Source organism: Drosophila ananassae, chromosome XL, assembly GCF_017639315.1.
Source record: "Drosophila ananassae strain 14024-0371.13 chromosome XL, ASM1763931v2, whole genome shotgun sequence".
Classification (NCBI taxonomy): Eukaryota; Metazoa; Arthropoda; class Insecta; order Diptera; family Drosophilidae; genus Drosophila; species Drosophila ananassae.
The window spans coordinates 1460816-1488112 of NC_057931.1; the positions used below are offsets into that span (position 1 = coordinate 1460816).

At 51.3% G+C, this 27297-nt stretch overlaps 2 protein-coding genes across 9 annotated transcripts; both read left to right on the forward strand.

The window, feature by feature from the left end:
* Positions 1-936: 936 nt before the first annotated feature.
* LOC6503915 lies at positions 937-19967 on the forward strand. Of its 4 annotated transcripts, none has more exons than XM_044716811.1 (11): positions 937-1536; positions 6949-7799; positions 10265-11220; positions 14542-14705; positions 14764-15118; positions 15192-15387; positions 15451-15682; positions 15751-16602; positions 16671-16810; positions 16899-18785; positions 19897-19967. In XM_044716811.1, exons 3-10 carry the CDS (start codon positions 10265-10267, stop codon positions 17070-17072), a joined length of 3069 nt encoding a protein of 1022 aa, XP_044572746.1. In that variant the 5' UTR covers positions 937-1536; positions 6949-7799; the 3' UTR covers positions 17073-18785; positions 19897-19967. The 4 variants fall into 4 exon arrangements, with proteins under 4 accessions (XP_044572746.1, XP_044572747.1, XP_044572748.1 ...); XM_044716812.1 differs by lacking the exon at positions 937-1536 and adding an exon at positions 5058-5364; XM_044716813.1 differs by lacking the exon at positions 937-1536 and adding an exon at positions 6018-6062.
* Positions 18646-26561, forward strand: LOC6503916 (DNA topoisomerase 1). Of its 5 annotated transcripts, none has more exons than XM_001963803.4 (8): positions 18646-18785; positions 20150-20364; positions 20423-21434; positions 21524-21606; positions 22602-23731; positions 23801-24051; positions 24112-24305; positions 24378-26561. In XM_001963803.4, exons 1-8 carry the CDS (start codon positions 18759-18761, stop codon positions 24478-24480), a joined length of 3015 nt encoding a protein of 1004 aa, XP_001963839.2. In that variant the 5' UTR covers positions 18646-18758; the 3' UTR covers positions 24481-26561. The 5 variants fall into 5 exon arrangements, with proteins under 5 accessions (XP_001963839.2, XP_032308530.1, XP_014761116.1 ...); XM_032452639.2 differs by lacking the exon at positions 18646-18785 and adding an exon at positions 19467-19493; XM_014905630.3 differs by lacking the exon at positions 18646-18785 and adding an exon at positions 19902-20044.
* The last annotated feature ends 736 nt before the right edge of the window (positions 26562-27297 follow it).

The window sequence follows — 27297 nt, forward strand, 5'->3', positions numbered from 1 at the left end:
AAAGCTCCGCTCGAAAGCTATCTGAGAGTCCTGGCGGCTGCCTCCAGCCGCTAATCAGTTCTCTGCCTGCTGCTTCTGCTTCTGCTTCTGCTTCTGCTGCTGCCTCTGCTGCCTGCTGCTGTCGAGGGGACTCGACTCCCGGCATCAGTCGGTCGGCATCTGTCCAAGTCCCACGACGCGCGTTGCTCCGGCTTGTGGAAGGAGCCCAGTGGCGCCTCCGCATCCCAACACAGTAGTGCTCCAGTGCTTCGCAGCCCTGCTCCTTGCAGCCGATGGTTCTTCTTTTCTTCTTTTAATTTATGGCCGGAATTCCTAGGTTAGTACGGAGCCCGCCCCCTCAGTGTTGGTGTGCACTATCTGTGCCAGTGTGTGTGTGTGGTGTGTGTGTGCAGAATCTACGGAGCCGGAGAGGAGCGTTGTGTAAGACGCTATAGGCAGCGGCAGGCGGCAGGTCCACAGACTGAGCAGCGAGCGACAAGCTGTCGCGCCTCCGCTCCAAAAAGCTCCCAGAGAGCGGCTCTCTCGGAGCCCTCTAATTTCCACACGGCGGAAAACTTGGCCTACTTTTGGGGGCGCCAGCCACTAGTGCTGCTGGACTGCGCCAGTCGCCGAGCCAGTTGGCCTGAACTGGCTGGTGGAATATTGTTATTGGGTCTGAAGTCTGAATCCTCTTCCCCGTTTCTCGCTGTGCAGGTGGCGGGAGGGTTTCCCGGCCGGAAACCTCCGTCAAGGTCTCGCCGCTCTCCTCGCCGACGCAGGTTGTTGCTTCTCTTTCCGCCACTGGCGCGCTCTCGCTCTCGAGCAGCAAGCTTTTCCCCCCCGGACGGGAGGGGGCGCAGCTTTGGGCAGCTGATTCCGCCGAGGCGTTGGAACCCGCTCTCCGGAATCGCTCTCCGTGCTCCGTGGCTCCAACGGCGCTGCCGCCGCCTCTGCTCGCTGCTCGCTGCTGGCTGGTCTGGCTGATTAGTTTAGTTTGTGATTTCAATATATGTAATTAATTTTTGTTTCTGTAGCGGTTCGGACGGACGCGTCGCGACGTTCGCTTGGCTCGCTCGCTTGCTGCTTCACCGTCGCTGTTTCCCCGTTTCGTATTCTCGCACTCGCACTCGCAGTCGCAGTCGTACTCGTATTCTTATTTATTATTTTTATTTTTTGCGTGTGCCAGTGGCAGCAGCAGTGCCAGTGGCAGTGCCAGAGCCACAACCAGAGTGTGTGTGAGTGAGCGGCCTAAGGCTCTTCCTCTTCCAGTGCTTGCCTCGCCGCTAAAATGCAAAGAACACGCTCGAGAAGCGTAAATGGCGCCGCGCTAACCAATGGAATTGGAATATCAAACAGTGCCCCCCGAGCCCCATAAAACGGCGACAAAATCGGAAACAAAACACGGATAGACCTCGGGAGAGAAACGGTCTCAAGCGACAAACAAACCCGAAACAGTTGCCGATTCTTTTTTTTCGAGTGTGTGAGTGTGTGAGTGTGTGCCAGTGTTGTGGAGGAAACAGTTTGGAGTTTGGAGCAGAAGACGTCGCCACAAGAAAGGTAGAGCATCCGGATCCATCCATCCATCCCAGAAACATCCATTTAGTTAAGAAAGTTTCGCTCCGACCCCAGAGCTCCCCCCCGCCCGAGTCAGATGCGCGCGCGCGCGCCTTTTCGGCTCGGACTCGTGGAGCTGGAACTCCTGCAGCGCGATCGAAATCCGAGAAGCTGAATAGAAAATGTAGTGCCCAGTGCCTGTCAGTCCCCGAAAATCTGCTTAGCCAACATTAAGCGACTCGGGCATAGAAAATAAAGAAAAACAAAGACAGACAAGCAGTCACATCGACACAATCAATGAGGCAAGGCAGAAATTAACATATTAATGAATTTCCAGTTTCTTTTTTCGGATTATTAAATTTCGTTTCGTTTGTTGATCGAGAACCGACTCGGCTGGCGATACCCCGAGCGCGAGAAAGACCCTAAACACTTTGTATCTTTGAGATCGCGACGGTAGCTGCCGATGCCGATGCCGCTCAGGGTTTCGGATGATTTACGGGGGCCGTTAGGTGACTTGGCAACATTTCATCGCCACTCTCGCACCACGGCTGCCCCTAATAATGTATCCATCATGTTTTCGGATTCCAAACTCCATTCCAAGCGTCGATCTCGGATCTGGGCTTAATGGGTGTCCGGAGATCAAGGAGTCCGGAGACCCAGAGCAGTGTAGTTGGGTAGTTGGGAGTGCGATGTAGCACCTCGCAGTGCACCCTTGAACTGCCTGGGCACTCGACTGGCCGTAAAACGGCACGATAATAGTGGCGATGATGGAAGACGATGATAATACGCGCCACAATAAACGTGAATGGGAGTCGGCAGTGTCGGCTGGCAGTGTTTCTTCCATTTTTTGGCAACAGTGCCAGTGCCTCCAATGACTGGCCCACCAGTTCCGAGTTCCGATCAATAAAAACGTTTTTTGGCTCTGGCTTTGGTTTTGGTTTTGGTTTTGGTTTTTCGTTTTTCATTTTCGTTTTTATTATTATTTTTATTTTATTTTCGAGTTGTTTGGCGTTTGGCGTTTGGCTCTCAAGGTTTTCGTGGCTGTGTGGCTTATTTTTATTATTATTTTCTCTGCTAGTATTGTTGCTAGTTTTTGTTTCTGTTTCATGTTCGATAATTAATTTCTAGTCGATGGTCGCTGGTCGCTGGCTGGTCTGATGTTTCTGCCGCTGCTGGCACTTCAATAGCGACTCCGCCACCGCGACTTAATAGCACTTTCGAGATTGAAGCCCTGCATCAGTACAATTTACACATTAACGAATTTTTAAATTAATTGTTTAAATACATTGCGGCGCAAGTGTGTGTGTGTGTGTGTGTCTGTGTGTGTGTGGTGTTGTTGTTGTTCTTGTCGCCTTTATGAAATTTTGCTGACGTCGCGTCTGAGAGCAACGTCACGTCTCGGCTGAGCGGAAGAGCGAGATACAGAGACAGGGAGCGGAGCGCGCTGGCCTGGCTCATGCGAGAGCGACCTGAAAGCTCAATGGGCGGCTGACGGCGGCTATATATAAGTGCGACAGGGACGGCCGAAAGCTGCGGGAAAAGGAAAGCCGAACTTGTACCGAAAGCGGACCTCAGGCAGCCCCGCCAGCAGAACGCAACCAGCAACAGAGCGAGAGCGGCAGCTGATAACCTAACCTAGACAACAAAAACGCTCGCGAACCGCTGGCCAGCTGGAAATGGGCGCCCGCTTCTTGGGCCTGCACTTGTCCCGCGTTTTGCGGCCGAAAGATGACAATAGCCATCACTCATTTCCAACTCGGTTCAGTTAGTACTCTGCGTTAAAATAGCATTTCAAAGCCTGAAACCGCTCAACTTCGCTCAGAAAACGCAAACTTCTTCCTTTTCGAAAACGTTTTAACGAACTCTCGAAAACTCTGCTTGACAGTTGTGGAACTGCTTGCCTGACGAGCGGGAAACTGCTTTGCCGATCGATAATAAAGTCACAATTATCGATAAAGCGCTGGGAAGCGATAGCTCGCTGGGAAGCGCAGTTCCCCCAGGGATTGGGGGCTGGGGGGCCCTCCTACCGAGATAGCTTGACGCCATCTTAGGCTGCCCGCTAATTAAATCAAATTCCTCCAGATCAGCGCCAGCCCGCTCGGCGGGGCTCACGGGGCGTATGCGCAATCTTCGCGAGCAGCGCACCACGCATACGCCCCGTTGTGCGTCGCTTCTCGACTAATCTACGCGGCACCAGCACCAGAGATTAAAGGTTCTGGCTCGCAGTGCGATATACTGCGCTGAGAATAGCCCAAACTAGCCCTACAATCAGAACTACGAACTACTTCCCCCGTGGACCAGTATGGCCTCCCACAGTTACGACTGCTCGTGTTGCGGAATGTTATGCAAAGTGCACTGGGAAATCTCCGTAGAACGTGCTCCAGCACCACGTTCTTCGGCCCCACTCGCTCTCTCCCACTGGGAATGGGGGGGGGGGCACCCCTCCAGCCACCGACGCTCTCTCGCCGGCTCCTCCGCCCTGCCCCCGCTCCGAGAGCTCTGCTATTTTTGGTTTTGCGACAACTTTTTGCCAGCCACCACCTGATGTCGTCGCTGCCTCGGCCTCTGCCTCTGTCGCAGTCGCAGTTGGCGTCGACTGCGGGCAGGAGCCGCGTCTGAGACGGACTCGGTGGGCGGGAAAGGGACGGAGCCAGAGGAAAAGCTGAGACGGCGCGAGAGCTCCCCCAGAGCTCGTGATGCTTGTTGTTTCGTTCTGTTTGTTTGTCGGCCGTTGCGGGAATGGCGCGTAATTCCTGTGAAGGACACGGGCAGCCCTGCCTGCAGGACCTTCCCGGCCAACAGTCCAAAAGCAGCCGCCAATGTCCCCCTAACGAGGCACAAATTCCACATAAAGTGATCCTCTCAAATGATCTATTAGCAGACGATACACTGCCGCTAAAAATAGTTGCCGCGCAGCAGTGGCGGAGAGCGAACGCTGCGTATACGTAATATTGCGTATACGCCCGGTGGGTCAGGCACAATCTGAGCCGATGGGGAGGGGGGAGGGGGTGGCTTGCAATGTAACTTCAACTATTGGAAATGTAAACAAACCGCAACGGGGAAGGGGGGTGGGATTGAGTGGGAGGGCCGGCCCAGGGGGTGGTGGGACGTCAAACGTCAAGGCAAATTATATAATTTATTTATTTTCTCGGTTCTCCCCACCACCCACCACCCTCCAATCTTGCCTCCTCGGGTGTCGTTTGCTTTTCCTGCTCACGCTGTTCCTTTGTTGTTCTTTTTGATAATCCCCCCTGGCCGCCCCCTCGCCCGGACCACCCCCGCCCTTAGGTTCGTTGTCTGGCGAATAGCTTTCTGCCTTCTGCTCGCCAACGCCGCTCTCCCCGTTTTTTCGCCTCTTGGCTTTTTTTTGGCTCGCTTTTTGACAGCGCCGAGCACTTGAATTGCTTTCTGCTCTGGCTTTTTCTACGTCGCGTCTGAAATGCAAATAAACCAAGTGCAAAGTGGAAATAAAAAGGAACAGATAGCAGAAAAGGTTTTTATATTACACTCCGGCCCGGTTGCGTTGTTGCTTTTCTCCCGCCGCGACTGCTGGCTTTTGCTTCTGCCTTCTGCCTTCTGTCTCTGCTTTTGTTTTGTGCAATTACGAGTGCTGGCGGGTGATTGACCCGCGAGGCCCCAGCCTCGGACCTCCCAGCCCGATCCGGATCCGGAGGCGGTGCAGCTGTGATGCGGTGGCAGTGGCTGGGACTGGGGCTGCGGAGCGTGTGTCAACCGCAGAAAGCAAACAGTTTGTGGCAAATGCTGGCCAGGATTTGCTGCGTGCGTGACATGTCTCTGAAGAGCAAAGTCTGCCAGGCTACACGCTTCCATGTAAGTGTACCCCCCAGAAGTACACCTTTGATAATCATATTTAAACTAAGGACCACTGTGCACACGCACATGATGTCCTTGTGCCTGCCTCGGATACATGCCACGCACTCCTGTCCTCCCCGTAGAACCGCACAGATACAAAGACAAACAGACGCAGAAACCGAAACAGAAGCAGAGACACTCGTCGGAAAGTTTATCTTCTTATATGTGTGTTTGATTTGGACTGCCAGGCAACACTTGAGTTGAATGCGCACGAAATACCAGAATTTATGGGCCCACACTCGTTAGGGGGTAACTCAAGCCAGCCAGCCAGCCAGCCAGCCAGTAGCCTGCAGCCAGGACCAGAAGATGAAAGGTAGTGATAGAAACTAGGCGGAGGACGGCGCTAAGGATGGCGGGCAGGACCAGCAGTCCAATCGAAGCAGGGGCGAGTCAGAGCGAGCAGTCTCCCGAACCTACTGCCACTCCGATGGTGCTAACTTTTGGGTCGGCTTCAACCGGTTTGTATTTTCACAAAAAGCCACAAAGCCAGCGAGATAACAAAAAGTCTGAAACAAAAGGAGACAATCGAGCGGCAGAGCAGCTGCAGAGAAAAAAGCAACAGGTGACAGCAGCAGCCCAGATCCGATCAGCGGCCACACTCGCATACCCGAACACTCGACTGCGACGGGTATTAACATTTCTGTCGCTGCCAGCTAGTGAGAAATACAAATTTAAATATATAAATTAAAGTATTCATTTAATTAGCAAAAAACAACCGCAAAATCGACAAAAACAATTTTACATTCGAGTCGAGCTATAAAATCGGCCAGAGGAATGCGGGAGTCTGCGACACTCGAAGTTTAGATACGCTACCTTCTCGTTTTATCTGAAGAGCGCGGCCTACTGTGCGTATACTTGATATTGCGTATACGCACAGTGGGCTCTCTCGCTCTTGTGACATGTTATTTGTGTATTTGGAAAGAGGAAGCCTATTTCTTAGTTTTTCTCAATAATGAGCTGAAAACTTCAAACATTTTATCGAAAAGTTAGAGGCAACTGTGCGTATACGTGATATTGCGTATACGCACTGTGGGTGCTTGTAAATTTCTTTAAACGTAGTTTGTGGGTATTTTGAGATGAAGAAGAAAGATACTTGCTTCCAAGCTGTGTTTGAAAAATTAGCCAATTGTTCGAAAAGAGAAGAGCCAACTCTGCGTATACGTGATATTGCGTATACGCACTGTGGGCGTAGGGGGGAGCTCTTGGAGCACAATCTTTGTGTGTTTTGGATAGGGACAAGAAGCATATTCATTCGTAGACCTGATTCGACACAAAACCAAGCAAAAAAGCACAAAACTTCTCGCAAAAAAGTGTAAAACTAATGGGACAAAAGACTCTGGCAAAAACACGAAAAAATGCAATTTAAATTCAATTAAAAAACTATTTGGAAAGTGTTTGCCATTCTAGAAGACACTGATGGATACATTTTTTGTGTGTTTTTTATGCTTTTTTGCACGTGTGCGAATATGACGGAGGAGGAGGAGGAACAACACCGAAAACATACTAAATTGAGTCTTCTCCTTTCTCTTCTCTATTCTTCAGCACAACGAGCGAACACTTGCTGTGGAAACTGAATGGCAGTCCGGCACAAGCAACAACAACACAAACAAGTGAACCAACAATAACATCAACAACAACAACAACAAAGTGTAACCACAACAAAACCAACAACTAAATACCTCCAGCTGTACAAATATTCATTGATATTTAAAAACTAAAGAAGCAACCAGCACGATACCAAAATAAAAACAATAAAAAAGTGCGCGAAATTGGTAGAAATGTTTGAGAAAATACTAGACGAGAAACTCGTTGACTAAAATACACAGAAAGAAATACCTGAAGGAAGAGTTTTAGGTAGAATTAAAAAAACAATTTTTTTTTTTTTATTATTCTTTTTTTTTTTTAAAATAAAGTACAAAGGATCACAAAGAACAGAAATTACAAAGCAGACAACAAAAGAGAGTCGCAACTGCACGAGCTGATATCAGTGGGACAGAAGAGCAGAAACAAACACAAAAATAAAACAAGAACCAGAACAAGAGAAAGAGTAAGAGCAAGAGCAAGAGCAAGCGAAGCAAAACAAAGTAATACAAAATATATAATTTCGCCAATATACAACCACCCCTCCCGCCTAGCCACCCAGCCAGCCACCCCCTCGCAGCCCAGTGGCAGACGAAGCGAGACAGAGAGCAGGCGAAATAAACAAACCGCAGGCCGTGCGAGTGCAAGAGTGAGCGGGAGAGCCAGAGTTGGGCTAACGGGCTAACGGGCTAGAGGACGCGGGAGATACCGTTGCCCTTGGCCAACAGTGCGCCGGAAGGAGGAGAGCGAAGGAGAGACAGGGCGAGTGAGCGAAAGCTTCATGCAGAAAAACAAGAAACAGCGCAAAACATGTAAGTGAAATTGATTTTTCTCTTTCTCCTCCGCACTCTACACTCTCCTCTCTCCTGCCTCTTCCTGCCTCCTGTCTCCACTCTCCTTTCTCCACTCTTGCCCTGGCTGATTGTTATTATTGTTGTTATTGTTATGGCCGAGCATTAGACGTGAATATTTCATGATTGATTTATGTGTGCCGAGGGAGAGGGAGAGCAGAGGCCGAGGAAGGGGGAGAGGGAGAGGTGGTAGGGCCCTGGATTTCGGGGCAGGAGGACCTGGGTTCGGGCCCTCCCAGCTGAGCTGGCCAGTATCAGTATCTTATCTGGCGGACACTGCCAGCTCACCGCGCCATTGCAGTGGCTGCAACAGCCGGCCCTTGTCCAGCTGATAATATGCATCTAATCAGGAGTGACTCAGTCCCGGGACACTTTGGGTGACTCGCTGCGAGGATGAGTCGCGATTAGGCGGAAGAATAGTAACTAAAGCTTCACTGGCCAGGTTGGCCAGGTAATGGAACTACCTGGCCCGACTCTGTGCCGGGGAGGGGCAACGGGCGCTGCTCGGCGGCTTATCAGAAGCGGTGTTCCGCCGAGCAGCTCGCAGCTCGCACGGAGATTGTAATTGGCCATCTGTGTGGCTTGGCGGGCAGTTCGGGCAGACAACCGACTATAATTATTCGTAGATTTGGTCGCCGGCCAGAGGCCTAATGGAGCAAGACCCCCGCCCGAGTTCCGGGCCGCGTTCGGACCTCTAATGGCCGAAAGTGACGCCCGAAAGTGACGCCCGAAAGTGCGGCCAGAACGAGATTAACAGTTTATTGGGATGTCGCGAGCGGAGTACAACACGTAGTACACATGACGGCGATAAGATTGCGGGAACATGGAGCGAGATTAGCGGCTGGGGATCCTGGGGATGGTTAGGGTCGCGCGATAAGATAATCCATTGTTGTTCGCCGGTAATCCGATCGATGGGCCACAGATCTGGTCCTTCCCCCATTCCCTTCATTCCAGAGTAGCTGGAAGAGCCATTCATGGCCCACTGAATTATGGACAACTACCAAGTGTCAATATTGGCGAGTAGGGCGCACACCGCACACACGGCGAATGGGATATGCACGGAGCCGGGGGAGAGGGAGGGCTGCCGTTCCATTGCGTTGCGTATACGCCCCATTGCACTGACAGCCAGCCGTGCAGAGGCGGCGGCAGGCGGCAGTCGGCAGTCCGCGGCGTCAGCGCTGTCTGGCGATTTTGGCAGCAATTGACATGGCTCTCCGCAACCGCTTCCATCACCCGTGGCGTGGCCACTACTCGAGCGACACTCGAAAACAATTACAAAACAAAGTTGGAAAGTGCACTGGCAAATAGAATAATAGCGCGGCTCGGGGGGAGAACAAAACAGAAAACGGAAAACAGAGAACAGGGAACAGAAAGGCAAATATTACGGCAATCGGCGGTGATAAGAACTGGAAAATAGGAAAGAGCTTGGATTGCATATTACTTACTTGCCGGCCGCCGTCACTCGCCGTCGAGTGGCCGTCGTCTTCCTGGTTGTAATCGCAGATAGCAGATAGCACAGTGCCCTCGAAGGTCTATTTTGGGACGGATTCGACGGGTGACAGTTCGACAGCCACTGCGCTTGGAAGTGAGTCCCGCGACTGTCGCCCGGCCGGCCGGCAAGTGAAACAAATTCGAATTTGATTGCCGGAGTTCGGAGGGCAGCTTCCAGGCTTCCAGCCTTCCAAAGGCGTATTAATTGGGTCTCTGCCTCAAGGATGGTTGCTTCTAGGGGCATTAGCATTAGCATTAGCATTGGGACTGGCCACCATACTGGGTCTGGCCACCATATAGACTCTATAGACTTCAATTGTCCGCGAGCGAAAATAACAGAAACTTAAATGCTGACGATCGAGTTCGAGGGCGAAAAATACGAAATTTATGACTGGCCGGCCCCTGCCCCTCCGCGGCGTGACTCAGAGGAGGTATTTATACGCGCAGATGACAAAGGAACGGAATGGCCCAAGCGGGGAGCAGATATAGCTCGGAGATGGGCGGCTGGACCAGATCTCTGCGTCTATATCTGCGGCGGCGGTATTATTTATAGGCGGCACTTGGACAACATTCGCATATAAATAACAGCCAGAGCACACGACGTCCGGCCAGGCACTCTGGTGCTCGGAGACGGCCTGTCCTTCGCCCCTCGCAAGGCCTCCGCCCCGGTAGAGGCCTCCACGACATTTTATGGCCGCGAGTTCGATCGTAAAACGTCCCAGGGGCGTCGGGTCTCAGTGTTTGATATCGTTTGGTCCGATCTATAAATAGGATGCTTAAATGCCGACTAGTTTCGTGCCGGGGGCACCTGACTGCTCCATTGGCTCCTACCTGGGGTCTGGTGCGGAATGGGGAGCAGTCCACTAGGCCCCTTATCGGGCAGGGTCAATGATGTAATGCCACTTCCTCAGCTGATCTCTCTTTATGCCTTCCAGATGGAGAACATGGAGGGTGCGAGTCGCAGAAGAAACTCCTCCACGAGCCAAGGTCACGGTCGCCACGGCCAGGTCGGCCAGGACGTTGAGGATCTCAAGCCAGACATTCCCTACTTCGACGACCCCCCAGCAGAGGGCTCCGCATCCGGATCCGGTTCGGGAACCGCCCCCGGCCTCGCCACGGACTACGACGCCGAGCTCCTGGCTCTGGGAAAGAACGAGTGCGATCTGGACAGCCTCCCGTGGGACACTGCGCCGGACACCGACGTGGACGCGGATGCGGACGAGGAGAGCCCAGCTCCGCGGCTGGAGAAAGTGCAGCAGGCGGACATGGACGACGACAACTTCCCGGACGACAACGAGAGCTCGGTGATGGGCAGCGACTACGCCCCCAGTGGGAGTGGCAGCGGGAGCGCCGCCAACAGCTTCTACCAGTCGCCCACGCCCTCCGCCGCGGGCTCCCTGTCCGGCTCCGGCTCCGGCTGCGACCTGATGCTCCGGCCGCCCTCGAGCTCCATGTACCACTACAACTACCGCTCCCCGGGCTCCATGCCGCTGGCGATGCCGGGCTCGGGCAACGGTGGCTCCGGAGGCGGACGCATCTACGCGTATCCACATTCCCCGGCGCCACCGCCGCCCGCCTTCTGCCCGAACATGTGGTACCCGAACGCCCCGTACGGCTCTGGGAGCGGCGGCGGCGGTTCCGTGACCGGGGGCCGGTACATGGGCTACGGCGGGTCGGGCAACGGCGGCGTGCCGGGAGCAGGCCCCGGGCCTGGGCCCTACGGCAGCCACCCGGCCGGGCACATGCACCCGGCGATGCACCACCAGTATCCGCCGAGCCACCCCCACGGGCATCCGCATCCGCATCAGCACCCGCACCTCCACCACCAGCAGCACCCGCACCACCAGCATCCGCACGACACCATGATGGAGATGTTCCAGCTCTCGAACAGGTGAGTGCCAGTCCTTATTCACTAGCACCCCAAGCATTGAAGCCCTCGAAGAGTCCTCCTTTAAAGCCGCGTTGTGGTAGCCATGAGGCGGGCCGCCCGCCGAGCTAATGGGGGCAGCATGCCGCTCGCCGGGCGGTCCAGCCAATTTGGTTTCATTCAGAGCCGGCGCGGAGAACCCTTCTGGGTCGCCGGATTCCAGTGCTGCAGAGCTCGGATGCCGGAATGTGTCTGGCCGCTCGCTGGGCGTCTGGCCTGATTGGCTCCCTCCAATTAGCCGTCATCTAGGGCCACTTGTGGCGGCCACTTGATTGGGTCGCCGGGGGGTGGGCCGATGGCAGTGGGTGGTGGGTGGTGGTAATGATGGGGCCCAAGTATTTTTAACACAATGTTCTGATTTATTTTCGTCTCGGCGACGCGACAACATTCATTCAGCGCCCGCCATTGAGCTCCTAGCCAGTTTCTTTCTGTCTTTATTTGTTTTTCAACGGAATCGCCATTCATCAGTCCGCCAATTGGCCAGCGACGCTGCAGGAGAGCAGCACACGCCTGCCACCCCAGCCACCCCAGCCTGGAGATCCGCAGTCCCTAGCCCCCAGCCCCCAGCTCCCAGCCCCTAACCCCTAACCCCTCCGAGTGACAGACCATAAACAGAACACACAATTCGCTATTTACTTGGCCATATTCCGGCGTGGTGGGTCGGCTTTTGCCGTTGCTGTACCGTTACTCGCGCCTTAATCCAATGCGTTGCGATACGTCATTAACATGGCTCCAAGGTCGCCGCTGAGTGGGCGGTTGGGTCGGGTGGGCCGGGTGGAGGGCGAGAAGCGAGAAGCGAGGGGCGTGCAGTTATCGATACTCTTTACAATGTAAGCTGAAAGCGGGAAAGAGACGGAAGGCGGAAGCCAGAGGGCGGCCAATCGTGCACTGAGAGAAATCCATGGCAGAAACTAATGGCAGGCCAGTAGTTAGGGCCGAAGAGGTTGAGAGAGGCGTCCTGGCTCACACTGCGTATGATTGATTTTCGAAACTTGCCTTTGGGGGAGAGAGAAGTCGGCTCGAAGCCCGTTTGTCGCAGTGCACTGCTCGATCGCTCCTCCATTCAGCGCCAGAATGCAACTAGTTGAGTAAACAAACATCGAGCACCCGCAAACACACCGCCACACACACTCGGCCAGATAACCCGCACCGCGAGAGGCGGGCGAGACCCAAACAAAAACACTCGAAGTTGGCTAAAAAGTAGACTGCTCGAGTGGCCGAAAGGCGATCAAGGGCAACAACGTTGCCTTTTGCGCCAGGAGCTGGTGGCAGGGAAGCTCAGGGCACTGCCAAGGCCTGTACTCCTGCAGCTGCCCGCCAAAAAACACAAATGACACAATTAAGGCCCTTGTTGACTGCACTTTTTACCGCCTCCTGTTAATATTCGTTGTGTCCGGCTATTTTTAAACCCAGAGTAGAGTGCCTCAATAGCACAACTGCAGCTGTGCCGCGGGCTGGAAGTGGCTCGGCTGCGGCTCTATTTCGGTTCGCAGATAGCTGCTCTGGCTGTGGTCTGGGTCCTTGAGGGGCTCCTCGGGCCCCGGCTCGTTCACGGTTCTGCCCCTGCACTTCGTATCTTTGTATCTCAAAGTATGCAAATATTGGCGGAAGCCAGAGCTCTGCAAACGAAAATGTATCTGATTCCGTGCCCCGGCCCGCCTGTGTGTGTTTACTGTCTGTTGCGCACTTTCCCCACACTCGCCAGGCAATGGCTTTCCGTCGATTTTCCTGCTCTCCCCCTGCTTTCTGCTCTGCTCCTCGCTTCCCGGCACCTCGCCGATGCAGTTGCTCCGCTCCGGCTCCTGCACTTCTCCTGCCGCCTCCCACTTGCCCGACTGCCGGCGCGCGTGTGTGCGTGCGTATCTGTGTGTGTTTTGCGAACTTGTTTTGCAATTGCGTTTTAAAATAAATTACATCAATGGGGAGCCAAGGGTCGGAGGGTGCCGCGGACGGAACAGTTTGCTCGGCGGCCGGGGGGCTTGGAAACAACATTGTGGCGGCGGTAACCATTCCTAATCGAACGCAGCGATCTCACATTTCCGTATAAATTACTCATGAGCTCATCCCCCCTACTACACCGAAAATAATTGCCGTCCACCCCTCCCGGATCGGTCAGCATTTCGGCAGTTCCAAGTCCGCTGCCATCACATCATCGACATTCGCCGACAAAGAGTCTAGAGCGGCGGGGGACCACGACCGAGGGGCACTATTACTATAGAGCCCGCTTTCTCGCAGTGTACCTCTTTATGCAATCGCCCGAATGGGGTGCAAGACATTGGCGCCGAGTGAAATAAGCCAGCGGCCAGCGAGCCAGCGAGCCCCAAGAGAACGTGATCACTGCACTTGAATCGCCCGAGAACCCCTCCCAGGCCTCGGCTCCCAGGCCGGCACCCATGCGAGCTGATAATTATTGACGGACTGGCAGAAAATACCGAAAGCCAAACAAACTCTGGAGTGGAGTGGCGGCCGAGGGGCACTTTGTTGTCATCGTCTAGCCGGGCCCTATGCAATACTTGCGACTGCGTAACCGCCTCGCAAGCGCCAAGTCATGCGCCATATACATATATTAACTACATTATATGGCGGAGCCACCCAGAGCCCACCATATAGAATCGCATATAGGAAGAGTGCTGGGGTGGAGCTCTCGAGTGGCGGGCAGGCGGACTACAATGTCGTGAGCAGATTGTTCGGTTTGTTCTGGAACACTCGTAATGCCAAGAGTGACCTTCTCCTGAGAGGGAGCGACTGAGAGGCAGACTCCCATCTCGGTGGGAATCCATTGATCTTCAGATGCACTTCGCCTCCCGCCACGAACGACAGCACTCTCCGAGCTGTTTCGTAGAGTTTGTGGGAGGGATTCGTTGTATTGGAGTTTGGGGGAGGACCTAATAGCCGCTGTGGATAGAAGCTGTTGCCAAACTTCAGCACCTGCCCCAACGGCAAGCCAGTTGTCTGTCTCGCCGTGAATCACTCACATTTTCGCTGACTCTTGCAACTCACTCGCAGCCCCAAACTGTTTCAGGCAGCGTTCTCTTTGTTGCCTACTTTCCGGCTAGAGAAGCATTCAGTCGGAGTACTTACTCTTCTCCTCCGGGTTGACTCCTTCCGATGTTCACAGCTCCTCCAACCCGCCTTGGATCGGAAAGAGGCATACCTTTCTGTGATCGGCGAACTAAGTAGCTCCTCTCCTCATTAAAGGAATTCTTTTGTGGGTTTCCGACACTTCCCCCTCTTCCATTCCATTGAAACCATTGATGAGTTTTAATTTTATTTCTTTATTTTCAGCGGCCGAGAGGCGCGAAACAGGGCGGAGAAAAATCGGCGGGATAAACTGAACGGATCCATCCAAGAACTCTCTACCATGGTGCCACATGTGGCGGACTCTCCGCGTCGAGTGGACAAAACGGCGGTGTTGCGCTTTGCCGCCCATGGACTGCGCCTCAAGCACGGTAAGTACGCACCACAACTTCCAAGTGGAAAGTAACTTATTTGTGTGTCCTTTGGCAGCCTTTGGGAAGACGCTGCAGCTGCATCGGCCCCAGGTCACGGACACGCTGATGAGCATGCTGGACAGCTTCTTCCTGACACTCACCTGCCACGGGCACATCCTGCTGATCTCGTCGAGCATCGAGCAGCACCTGGGCCACTGTCAGACGGATTTATACGGGCAGAGCATCATGCAGATCACACATCCCGAGGACCAGACCATGCTCAAGCAGCAGCTGATCCCCACGGAGCTCGAGAACCTCTTCGACGCCCATCCGGATGCGGATGCAGAGGGGGAACCGCGCCAGAGAAGCAAGGCCGAGGAAGAATACATCGATCGGAAGCTGCACGAGGACAGGCGCAGTTTTCGAGTGAGGTAAGTCTCGCCGGAGGACTCCGGTTCCTCCATTTTCGGAGAAGCAACTCACATTCGATGTGTAACCCATTAGGTTGGCGCGGGCCGGTCCAAGATCGGAAGCCACCACCTACGAAGTGGTCAAGATCGACGGCTGCTTTCGGCGGAGCGACGAAGCTCCGCGGGGCGTGAGATCCAATACCTTCACCTCCAGTCTGCAGCTGATCAGAAGGACTCGGAGCCGCGACGATGCGACGATTCCTCTGCACACGATCAGCGGAAACGACATAGTAAGTATCTTGGTGTATGGTATTTTCCGCTCAAATCTTAAGGGTCTTGCCGATGTGCTTCAGGTTCTAACTGCCTGCGCCCGGATAATCCGTCCACCGAAGATCGCCAGCCGGCAGATTGACGCCAACACCCTGGAGTACAAGACCCGCCATCTGATCGACGGCCGGATCATCGACTGCGACCAGAGGATCGGCATAGTCGCCGGCTACATGACGGACGAGGTGCGCAACCTCAGTCCGTTCACCTTCATGCACAACGACGACGTGCGCTGGGTGATCGTAGCCCTGCGGCAGAGTAAGTGATCCGGATCCCAGCTCCTAGCCACCACCCACTCATGTCCTTTCCGTTCCGATCTCCCACAGTGTACGACTGCAACAGCTCGTATGGGGAGTCCACCTACCGACTGTTCACCCGGAACGGTAACATCATCTACCTCCAGTCGAAGGGCTATCTGGAGATCGACAAGGAGACGAACAAGGTGCACTCGTTTGTGTGCGTGAACACCCTGCTGGACGACGAGGAGGGCAAGCGCCGTGTGCAGGAGATGAAGAAGAAGTTCTCGGTGATCATCAACACGCAGATCCCGCAGTCCACAGTCGATGTGCCGGCCTCCGAGCACCCGGCCCTCCTCGAGAAGGCTGTGCTGCGCTTGATCCAGAACCTCCAGAAGTCCGATCAGGAAGGAGCCCACATGGGAGAGATAGAGGCCGATGAGTACGTGGACGAGGAAGACGATGACGAGGAGGACCAGGACGAGGGTCCATCCGACTTCGGGGACTCGTACTCGGCTCACCAGCAGCAGCCACATAGTCATCCGCATCAAACACAGCAGCCGCAGCAGTTCCACCCCGTCCGCTCTCACCATGGCCCCATGATGGCGATATCCTCGCACGGGCAAGGTAGCTCCAAGACGCCGCCTCTGGCCTTGGTGCCCCCGGAAGCGTCCTCGGTCAAGTCCTCTATATCCAAGAGCATTAGCGTGGTAAACGTGACGGCGGCAAAGCACCTGCGGGGAGCCCAGTCCGGATCAGCGGCCAAGTCGCCCAGCTCCTTGGGCAGCTGCACCTGCAGCGACGCTCACTCACCATGCGACGCTTGCTTGGGCCCACTCACGCCCGATCCGGCCATGACCGTGGGGTCCATGAAGAGGAGCAGCACAGCCCTGGCCGAGACCGAGGAGAAGGGTATCAAGCGGCGCTTCATACCCAGCACAGGTGAGACCTGAAACCATTCGCCGGGTTGTCAATGACTGATTGACATCTTGACATTGTAATCTCCGCAGAGATCGAGCACGTCCTGAACACTTCTTTGCACCAAATTGGGAAGAAGCTGACCCAGCAACTTAATGTGGCCAGAAATCTGCGGGAGCAGGGTCAACGATACGAACTGCCCCACGCCGCTCAGAGATTCAACGAGATCATGGTAAGTCGTACGCCCGGGTTTATGCTTTGTTGCAGATGCGATGAACCCGCTGGGGAATGCCAACATAAATTTAATTCTATCCCTGCAGCAGGAGCACCAGAAACAGAGCGAGCTGTTTGTGAACATCAAGAGCGAGTACGAGGTGCAGCTGCAGAACAAGGCCAGTACCAGGAAGCCCTCGGGATCGGACGATAGGGACCGCGACAGGGACCGTGACCGGGATCGGGACCGAGATGAGGATGAGAGTACGGACCAAGGCTAAGGGGAGGGAGCGAGCAGCTCTCGACTGAAGGGTTTCATCGATGTGATAACTGTCCTGGCAGCCTGCTCAGTTCCCCTCAAGAATGTGCTGCGTCAGAAGCAAGTAATGCGGCCACTGATTGCAGACTCGAGTGCAGATTGATAACTATAACCCCAACCTATGAGTGAGCCTGAGACAAACATACTTTAGACGCCCCGCCCGCATACACGCACACCCACAGTGTTTGTTCAGTTTTTGTTTTTAACATAGGACTTTTACGTGCATGTAGAACTAGTTCCTCGTACTAGCGATATGAACTCGGTGTCGAGGACAGTGCTTTATTTGCTAAACGATTTTATGTCTCTAAAAGAAAGCTATAACTAATGTAAGACACCGCCCCCGAGAAGATTTTAACATTTTAGGACCGATATTGATGGGGAGTGATTGAAGGCGGAAACGGAAACAGAAAGGAGGCGGATCGTTCAACAGAAAATACGGAGTGAAGAGCAGAATAAGGAGGTCTAGCATAAACGGGAGGATATAAACAATTATTAGGCTAATTGGATTATACATTAAATATACTATATACCTACGTACCATATGTTGTGCGCCAAGAAGCGCATAGCCCCAACTAAACGTGATAAAAGACTGTTACCAACTACATACACACACATACTACAAACCTCGATACACACGCATAAATCTTACTAGGACCGATCACACACCCACTTGTGCGTTTGGCATATAGTTAAATTAAATTTACTCTACGAACACTTTTTATAGATGTTTAATGTTGTTATGCTATAAGTGAGAGAGATCCTGGAATCGTATTCCCATCCGGATGAAACTATAGATTTTGGCCAGCACGGTGCCCTAGAAACATGAGCGGAATTTGCAGTGAGCCAAGTACAATTTACACTGACAAAAACATATACATACTTAGTTGCATATATGGTTCAATGTAAACTAATTCAAATCGCTGCGAGAAACCCCCACACACACAGAAAACAACTGAAAAATCTACAGAAAAAAAAAAGAGATGAGAACTCTGTTAAATGTTTGTTATGCATTTGTTTTTTTATCTAAATTAATCTTAAACTAATGTATTAATGAATAAACATGTGTACCTACATACAAAACAATGAAAGCCGCCGATTATCCCTTTTTAAATCATATTTTCAAATCTTCAGTACTGGAAAACTTTAGCGGGCTTTCACAATACTACTATCGATAACTTCAATGGGGTTGGTATTTAATCTGGTATTAATAACGGTCATCTCTATATGCATACCATCCCTAATTTTAAGAGATGTCAACTTTGGGTCTAAAAATATCGATGTTTTAGTACATTAGTGTTGTGAAGTTCGTTCTTGCCTCAATGTGACCAAACAAGAAATATCAGCAAATGTTACGATATTTTTATCGATATATGTGATTATTGACATCCCTGCTCTGGTAACTCTAAATTATAAAAAAACACCTAATTTCTAATTTCGAGTGTCGGGTCTGTAAAAAGTGTCGGAAAAACTACTTTATCGCGCAGCTTGGCGGACGCAAATCGCAAAACGCACCTGCATCGAGCAGAAAACGAGCTCGGAGTTGTATACCGCAAAAACAATCATAAAACCCAAACGAGAAAACAGTGAAAAGTAAGGAGCGAAAAGAAAGAACGAAACGCCGCACTGCCGAGCAAAAGAATTGTGCAAAATGAGTGGGGATGTGGCTGCCGAGAATGTAAGTCCCGAATAATTTATTTCACTATTTCGTCTCGCATTTTCGGTGGGCATTTTATGTAATTTTGCGGGGGCAAAGGAGTGTGGCCAGGAAGTGAGATGGCGAGGAGGTGGCGGCCAAGAAGCTGGCAACTGGCAATGAAAAGTGCAAACGTGTTGAATATTGTCGAAAATTGCCGCAAAAAGAGTCAAGTGCCGCTGCCAACGTACTCGTCGCAGTCGCTATCGGCGGCGGTGTTGCTGGGGAGAGTGCGTAAAACGTACAATGGACACAGGTTGCATGGGAAGAAAAATAAAGATTTTAGCAAGCAGGCAAATAATTGACGAAAATGGCGACAATGCAAGTGGCCTGGGTGCAGGAGGGGGTGACGGTGAACGGGAAAGGATGAAGAAGAAGCAGGCGAGCGACGAAAATGTATTTGGCACAGTGTGACCGCTCCGACGGCGTATTCTCACAGACCCCATTCCGGCTCCATTTGTCGTCTCACCCTGCCTTAACTAAACCCTTTTTGTTTATTATTCCACCCTTGCATGCCAATATTTTGTGTGCCATGTTTGCCGTATCGGTTTCTTTATTTACCCATTTCCCACCACTCAAGATGATCCGACACTTCTTCCCTCCCGAGAATTCGGTCACACTGCGTAAAGCGAGAAAATCACATGTGTTTGTTGTTGTTGCTGCAGATTGTGTGTACATATGTATGTAATTGTAAGTGTCCCAGTTCTTTTTTTTTCGGTTTCTTCGCGACTAAATTGACTGGGCATGCCTTGGGCCTGTTCTCCTGATAAGCCCCAAATGCTAATGTGAATTTTCGTGATTCCGCACCAGCTCCTAAGCCCGAAGCCCAAAGCCCCTGCAGCGACAAAGCAACAACCCCAACGGCGTCTCTTGGTGTGTGTAGTCTCTTGGTGCAGTAGTGCCCACGTTGGAAAAATTATGCCAAAAAAGTTCGAGTCTCCGGTGTAGTCGGTGTTGCATTGCGCTTCGTTTGAGGCGATTCCCTTCCGAGAGTTTTCCTAACCTATTGCAAGGAGCTGTTTCCTGTCACCTCTGCTTCCTCTTACACCCATACAAATTTTTTTAACGAATTTTCCTACGCGGCATTTGTTAGGGTTGATTTTCACCACGTGGTGAGCGGAGCAGCAACAAAAAGAATAAAAAACTCGAAAAGTGTCAGAAGAGGAAAAAGGCGATAAAGCGGAGGAGAATCTAGCAGAATTCGAGAATTTTTCAGCCCAGAAATGACGACGGATGCACAGGTTATTGGCCACTAAAAATAATAAGATAATTCGACCCCTAAGACAACGTTAACGTTTCTCACACCTCTCCCCTCTTTCTCTCTTTCTATCGCTTGCCCCTTGCAGAATGTCCACGTACAAAATGGTGGCAGCTGCGGCGAGGCGGTGCAGTCGAACGGGGTGACCACCAACGGGCACCACCACCAGAACCACCACAGCAGCAGCAGCGGCAGTAGCAGCAAGCATAAATCCTCCAGCAAGGACAAGCACCGTGATAAGGACAGGGAGCACAAGAGCTCCAGCTCCTCCAGCTCGTCGAAGGAACACAAAAGTAGCAGTCGGTAAGAAGTCGGAATGAGTATTTTGCCAACAAATGCATAATTTATCGTCTCCCTACAGCGACAAGGACCGACACAAGAGCAGCAGCAGCAGCAGCTCCTCGTCGAAGCACCGCGACAAGGACAAGGAGTCCCATCGCAGCAGCAGCAGCAGCTCCTCGTCCGGCCACCGAGATAAGGACAAGGATGGGAGCAGCAGCAAGCACAAGTCCTCCTCGTCGTCGTCGTCGTCATCGTCGTCTGGCCACCATAAGAGCTCCTCGAAAGACAAGGAGCGACGGGACAAGGACAAGGAGCGCAGTAGCAGCAGCAGCAGCTCCTCCAGCCGACACAAGTCCTCGTCGTCGTCGTCAAGCTCCCGTGATAAGGAGCGCAGTAGCAGCAGTCACAAGAGCTCGTCGTCCTCTTCCTCGTCAAAGAGCAAACATTCCAGTTCAAGTTCGCGCCACAGCAGCAGCACGTCGTCAAAAGATCCGCCCTCCTACGACGGTGTGTTCGTCAAGCCAGAGCCCGTCTCGCAAGCGCCAATGCAGGAGTCCCTGGATCCATTCCAGATGCAGCAGCACCACCAGCAGCTCGGCGGCTACGAAGCCAACTGCAATGGCAACGGCAACGGCGGCATGGGGGCCTCCAGCTACAAGAACGGCTATGAAGAATCGATCCACGTGGACATCAAGAAGGAGGACGAAAGCTTCAACAACCTCTCCCAGGCCAGCTCGTGCGACTACTCCATGTCCCAGTTTCGCTCCGACGAGCCGCCGTTCGAGGTGAAGAACGAGCAGAGCTACGCAGAGGAGGACAGCACATTGAACGACGACCAGGACGACGATGATGAGAATGATAATGACAACGACAACGAGGATATGGACGATGACCAGGAGGACATTCCGCTGGCCATGCGTAAGCGCAAGCAGGAGCCAGTGGATCAGGGCGAGGACGACGACGACGACGTACCGCTGCTGGCGCGCAAGAAGGTCAAGAAGGAGCCCAAGGAGAAGAGCAAGAAGCGCGTCAAGGAGGAGGTCGACGACGACTATTCCAGCGCCAAGCCCAAAAAGAAGAAGATCAAAAAGGTAGCCATTGAAATAGTTGACTTTGCCTGCCTGCCTGCCTTAAACCTTACACATCACACATGTTGCTGAAAAAAATTTTCTTTTTCAAGGAACTCCAAGCGAAGACCGAGGTTACAGCTTCGCCCACCAAGCGCCAGAAGGTCAAGGAGGAGGAAGAGGAGGTCTGGAGATGGTGAGTGCCAGATAGATTCCGCAAGGAGGGCCCTTAGTGGCCAGTAGCTTCTCAAGGCCTCTTTTGTCACTTTTCGGCGGTTGGTCGCGGATATCTACATATCTCACTGAAACAGCCAGCTAGGGCCAGCTCTCGAGGCATCAGACACTGCCCAGCTGATCAAATAATCACTTTTGTGCTTATTTAGCAAGATGTTCCATTTTGAAAGGTTGTACGAGGTGAAAGGCCTTTCGATCTGTAATTGAAACAAACTCAAACGCCATGAATCCAAAAGGGGAAAGTGTTCGGGCTCGGGTTTAAGTACCGACCAAGTACAGGCAACAACACCTAACGCCGACACCTGAGCACGTTGTATTTATTTAGTGTGCGTTGTTGTAGTCATTTTTTCGCTGCGCCATGTGGGCTGGCTGCGAAGTTTTAGTGTCACTGACCTACATTTTGAAAGTCACACTCGTGTCGCACAGTGGGCTCCGCCAGTTTCGAGACGCGTGCGGGCCCCAAGCATGTGGGCGGAGACTTTCCGATGGCACTGTATCGGTGGCATTCGCCACGCAACGCCCGAACTTGGTGGGGAAAGAGAAAAAACAGCTGAGCACCCCCAGAAGCAGCGACACACTCGCGCACAGACTTTGAGGTTAGTTCGGCTTTGCGTAATGTGATGAATAGAATGGGAATGGGAGCGCACTCGTTGGCGGCAGTGCGTCTGTTCGGGAACCGGAGCGTGTGTCTGGTCTTGAGGGAGCAAGTGGCTCCTCTGGCCACTGCCTCCGTCACCGTAGGGAGGAAGGGGTCGAAAAACAGTCGCCGAGGCAAGAGCAGTGTCCAGCAGGGAGCGATACCAGTTCGATGGTGGGGTTTCCTCCGGGGATACATACTTTTTTGGGCAAAAGATTATAGACTTCCTTGTCTTGGGTTTCGTTTATTTCACATCTTGTTGCTTCTTGCTGCTGAGGAGTGTGGACTTGGACTATTTTTAAAATCAAACTGAATTGCAGGTGGGAGGAGGAGAAGCGCGAGGATGGCGTCAAGTGGTCGACCCTGGAGCACAAGGGCCCTGTCTTCGCACCGCCCTACGAGCGAGTGCCTCGCAACGTGCGCTTCTATTACGACGGCAAGCCGCTGGAGCTCTCCGAGGAGACGGAGGAGGCGGCCACCTTCTACGCCAAAATGCTGAACCACGACTACTGCACCAAGGATGTGTTCAACACGAACTTCTTCAAGGACTTCCGCAAGTCGATGACCTCCAAGGAGAAGGAGATCATCAAGGACTTCCGCAAGTGCAACTTCCAGGAGATGCACAACTACTTCCAGGCGGAGTCCGAGAAGCGCAAGGCCGCCACCAAGGAGGAGAAGCTGGCGAAGAAGAACGAGAACGAGGCGCTGGTCAAGGAGTACGGCTTCTGCATGATCGATGGCCACAAGGAGAAGATCGGCAACTTCCGCCTGGAGCCGCCGGGCCTGTTCCGCGGCCGTGGAGAGCATCCCAAGATGGGCATGATCAAGCGCCGCATCCAGGCCAGTGACGTGTCGATCAACTGTGGCAAGGAGTCGCATGTCCCGTCCCCGCCGCCGGGCCAGCGATGGAAGGAGGTGCGCCACGACAACACGGTCACTTGGCTGGCCTCCTGGATCGAGAACGTGCAGGGGCAGGTGAAGTACATCATGCTGAATCCCTCGTCCAAGCTCAAGGGCGAAAAGGATCACATCAAGTACGAGACGGCCCGACGCCTGGACAAGGTGATCGACAAGATTCGCGCCACCTACCGCGACGAGTGGAAGTCCAAGGAGATGCGCGTCCGGCAGCGGGCGGTGGCCCTCTACTTCATCGACAAGCTGGCGTTGAGAGCGGGTAACGAGAAGGACGAGGATCAGGCCGACACCGTCGGCTGCTGCTCCCTCCGCGTCGAGCACGTCCAGCTGCACAAGGAGCTCAACGGAAAGGAGAACGTTGTTGTGTTCGACTTCCCCGGTAAGGATTCGATTCGTTACTACAACGAGGTCGAGGTGGAGAAGCGCGTCTTCAAGAACCTCGAGCTCTTCATGGAGCACAAGAAGGACGGCGACGACCTCTTCGATCGCCTCAACACCCAGGTCCTCAACGAACATTTGAAGGAGCTGATGGACGGTAAGTGCTCACTGGATTCTGATCTTCAGATGTGATTCTAATGGCGGTGGGGCTTCTGGCTATTTTCAGGACTCACGGCCAAGGTATTCCGTACGTACAACGCCTCGAAAACACTGCAGAGCCAGTTGGACCTGCTCACCGATCCGAGTGCAACGGTGCCGGAGAAGCTGCTGGCCTACAATCGCGCCAACCGAGCCGTGGCCATTCTCTGCAACCATCAGCGTTCCGTGCCCAAGGGCCATCAGAAGTCAATGGAGAATCTGAAGGAGAAGATCAAGGCCAAGCGCGATGCCATCGACGACTGCGAGGCCGAATATCATGTGAGTATACGTCGCACTGTGTTTGTGGAAATGTACTTACCTGTTCGTTCGCCCTTGCAGGATTTGAAGAAGGCTGCTAAGCGGGGCTCCGTCAAGGAAAAGGTGCTGGCCGACAAGAAGGGCAAGCAGCTGGAGCGCCTGAAGGAGCAGCTGAAGAAACTGGAACTACAAGAGACTGATAGAGACGAGAATAAGACCATTGCCCTGGGCACATCTAAGCTAAATTATCTCGATCCTCGCATATCGGTGGCCTGGTAAGTGTCCCTATCGTCCCTACAACGATTCGAGTGCTAAGTTCCTCTTTTCTTCCTGTTATCTTCGTGCAGGTGTAAAAAGCACGGAGTGCCGATCGAGAAGATCTTCAACAAAACGCAAAGAACCAAATTTCTGTGGGCCGTGCACATGGCCGATGAGAACTATCGTTTTTAAATGGTTTCTCACTGCCTCGCCCAGGAGCCCCTCCACAGACCCACTTAACATAGAACACACACAGGCAGTGCAGGTGAAAACAGAAAACAGAAACAGAGGATATGAACAAGTAACAGAATACACCCACCACAAAGAGTCCGGCTTGCGGACTCCAAGCTAGCCTCTTCCCCTCCAGGAAGCTTATGCAATGGTAGTGCATATATCCAGCTTTCGGGGAGCGTGCTTGAGAGGAGGACGGAGGACAAGGAAGAGACAGAGACAGAGAGAAGATGAGGTGCTAGCCTGGGGTCTGCGGCCCAAAGCTGTGTTGTCTGCTCTGAATCGTTGAAATATATATCAAGTGCGCACTAAGCTAAAGTCTAACTTGCGAAATGTACACACTTCCACACGAAACAAACACACACCCACACCCCTTTCTATGCCCGTATATATGTATATGAATATATATATACGATATTATATATATAAATTAAAATATAAACAGCAACACCAGCAGATGAGTTGAAGGAAATACGACTTCGCCGCCGCCGCCGCCTAAAAACAAATAAAGAATAATTCTCTATGTTACCATTCAAATATTTTCAAATAGGTCGTATACTCTATTTTAAGTTTTAATTAATAATTAAAACAAATCGGAAAACGCTAAAGCAGAAGCAAAAACAAACGCAACGCAAACGAGATACAAACAACAAAACAAACGCAAGCAAACGAAAAATAATAGAATTAAAGATTTTTATGTTTACCTGTAGTTGATTTTTGTTTAGCGAAAAATGTCTTTCACTATTAATTGATAATTTATATCGTACGGTTACGTATTTAAGTGCTTACTGAACAGAGAATTATATTTTAATAATTTAATTCAACAATTCAATTCAAATCGGATCCAGCGCATCTATCTCCCCGCCCAACGGAAACATAATTTAATATACATATAAAGCAAAAGCTCAGCGTCCGCTGATGCTGCGCGGTACCTTATGATTTTAGTTAAAATTCTAATTAACAAATGCTACCGTTTTTTTTTTATATATACATATATAAATATACCTTTTTTTTGTTTAAATACAAATGTTTATATTTTAAGACGGCCCTGGTTGTGTTTTCGGCTCTGGTTTGAAGCGAGTAGAAAACCGAACCAGGACTTTAATTCATAATTTTTATACCATATAGACAGGTTTCAAATTCTGTTGAGTTTAAAAACAAAATTGCAAATCAATCAATGAATCACCAAAACCACAGGCAAGAGCAGTCGAAACGAAATCTTTAACTAAAAGAAAAACATTACAAATAGGATTCTTTAGTACATATGTGCAATTAGGTGGCTAAAAAACTATAAAAAAGGAAAATTGTAAAAATCAATCGTCCATTAATGGCCAGCTCTCGCCCTGATATTTTGTAATATTTAAGTTTGTATTGATTGTAATTTCAACGATTCTGAACTTAGCCCGATTTTATTCAGAACGTGCTGGGCGAGAAGTGGCCTCCTGATTGGACACATAATCCGAATGGGAATAAGAACATTACCTTGGCCCGTCATATTGGTTTACGATGTTTGTATTTAGCTGTATTTTTACCTACACAAATCGAGATGGACGGTTAGATGAGTTCTTCGACGACCCGGCCTCACACACCTTAGCATAAATTGCAAGAGCGCATTGCAAATAAAGATCGGTCTATATATTTATGTATGAAGTATATGGAAACAACCTACACATATGATAATTAGTAACCTAAAATAAACAAACACGAAACATTTGCTAACGTATGTTGTGGACGCACAGGCATACGGGCGGAGTAGGTTCGCATAAGTGACAACGCTTTCAAAAGGCAACAAAAATAAATAAATCGTGTAGACTCCTTTTAACCCCTTTTCCCCCTAAAAAAAAGCCCCTCACTCACATATAAACTTGGCATATTACAATATTGATATAAGCAAGGAAAAACATGAAACGAAATGATAAGAAAAAACCTATTTTAAAACGAAAACAAATTATATATATATAAAAAATTAAAAATAAGTTAAAGTAATTGTAATGGAATGATGCAAATATACATACAATATATATTTAATTTTTAAAATGAAATGTCTGTTGTTTCTGGCTCGGAAAATAAAAAAGGTGGGAGTAAACTGGTGTGAGGTTATTGAAGGACCTGAGGTTATTGGAGACTCGGAGGATACTGAAAAATTAATTTCAAAAGGACATGCTTTTGAATCGGCTGGGAAATGGCGAAGTATTCGACTCGACTGATTTTCGGTTTTTTATGGCTTTGATTGCCTATATCTCTGCTATTTCTGAACCGATTCCGGAACTGAATGCCATTTTCAAATCAGGACTTGGATATCCTTCGAAAGGCATCAACAGATTTCCGAAATCGATCAAAAAATTTCGACCCGATTTTCACAATTTTTTAAAGGGGTACCATCAGGATTTTTTGCAAAAATCGGCGAAAATTTTATTGTCCGATTTTAAACAACTTTTGATGCAGATCGAAGGATAATGATGTCCTGGTTTCAAAATGACATCCCTTTCCAAAATCCGTTTAGAAATGACCGAGATATGAGCTTGCAAAAAAGCGCCTTGGCGGCCGCAAATTTCTTAAAAATCGTATGGCAGAAAATCTGAAGTACCAGGCCAACAGAAACCAGCAGAAGGTGGACGAAACCAAGCAGTGCAAGCAGTTCAGTGACGTCAGAGCAATTATTTTCTGGTCATAAGGGGGGAGCGGGACAAACTGATCTGAATATGGCGGCATTTTGCCTCCCTTTCCCTCTAATGGTACATATTCTTCAACTAACTCTTGCTGAAAATTCAAAGAACG

Bases quoted from the DNA above. Each gene is read 5' to 3' on its own strand.
- LOC6503915 (XM_044716810.1), top strand. From the start codon at position 10,178: ATGGGGAGCAGTCCACTAGGCCCCTTATCGGGCAGGGTCAATGATGTA. The intron at 11,221-14,541 runs GTGAGTGCCAGT...CTTTATTTTCAG, and splicing joins ATGTTCCAGCTCTCGAACAG to CGGCCGAGAGGCGCGAAACA. The intron at 16,603-16,670 runs GTGAGACCTGAA...TAATCTCCGCAG, and splicing joins GCGCTTCATACCCAGCACAG to AGATCGAGCACGTCCTGAAC.
- LOC6503916 (XM_001963803.4), top strand. From the start codon at position 18,759: ATGAGTGGGGATGTGGCTGCCGAGAAT. The intron at 21,607-22,601 runs GTGAGTGCCAGA...ACTGAATTGCAG, and splicing joins GAAGAGGAGGTCTGGAGATG to GTGGGAGGAGGAGAAGCGCG. The intron at 24,052-24,111 runs GTGAGTATACGT...TCGCCCTTGCAG, and splicing joins ACTGCGAGGCCGAATATCAT to GATTTGAAGAAGGCTGCTAA.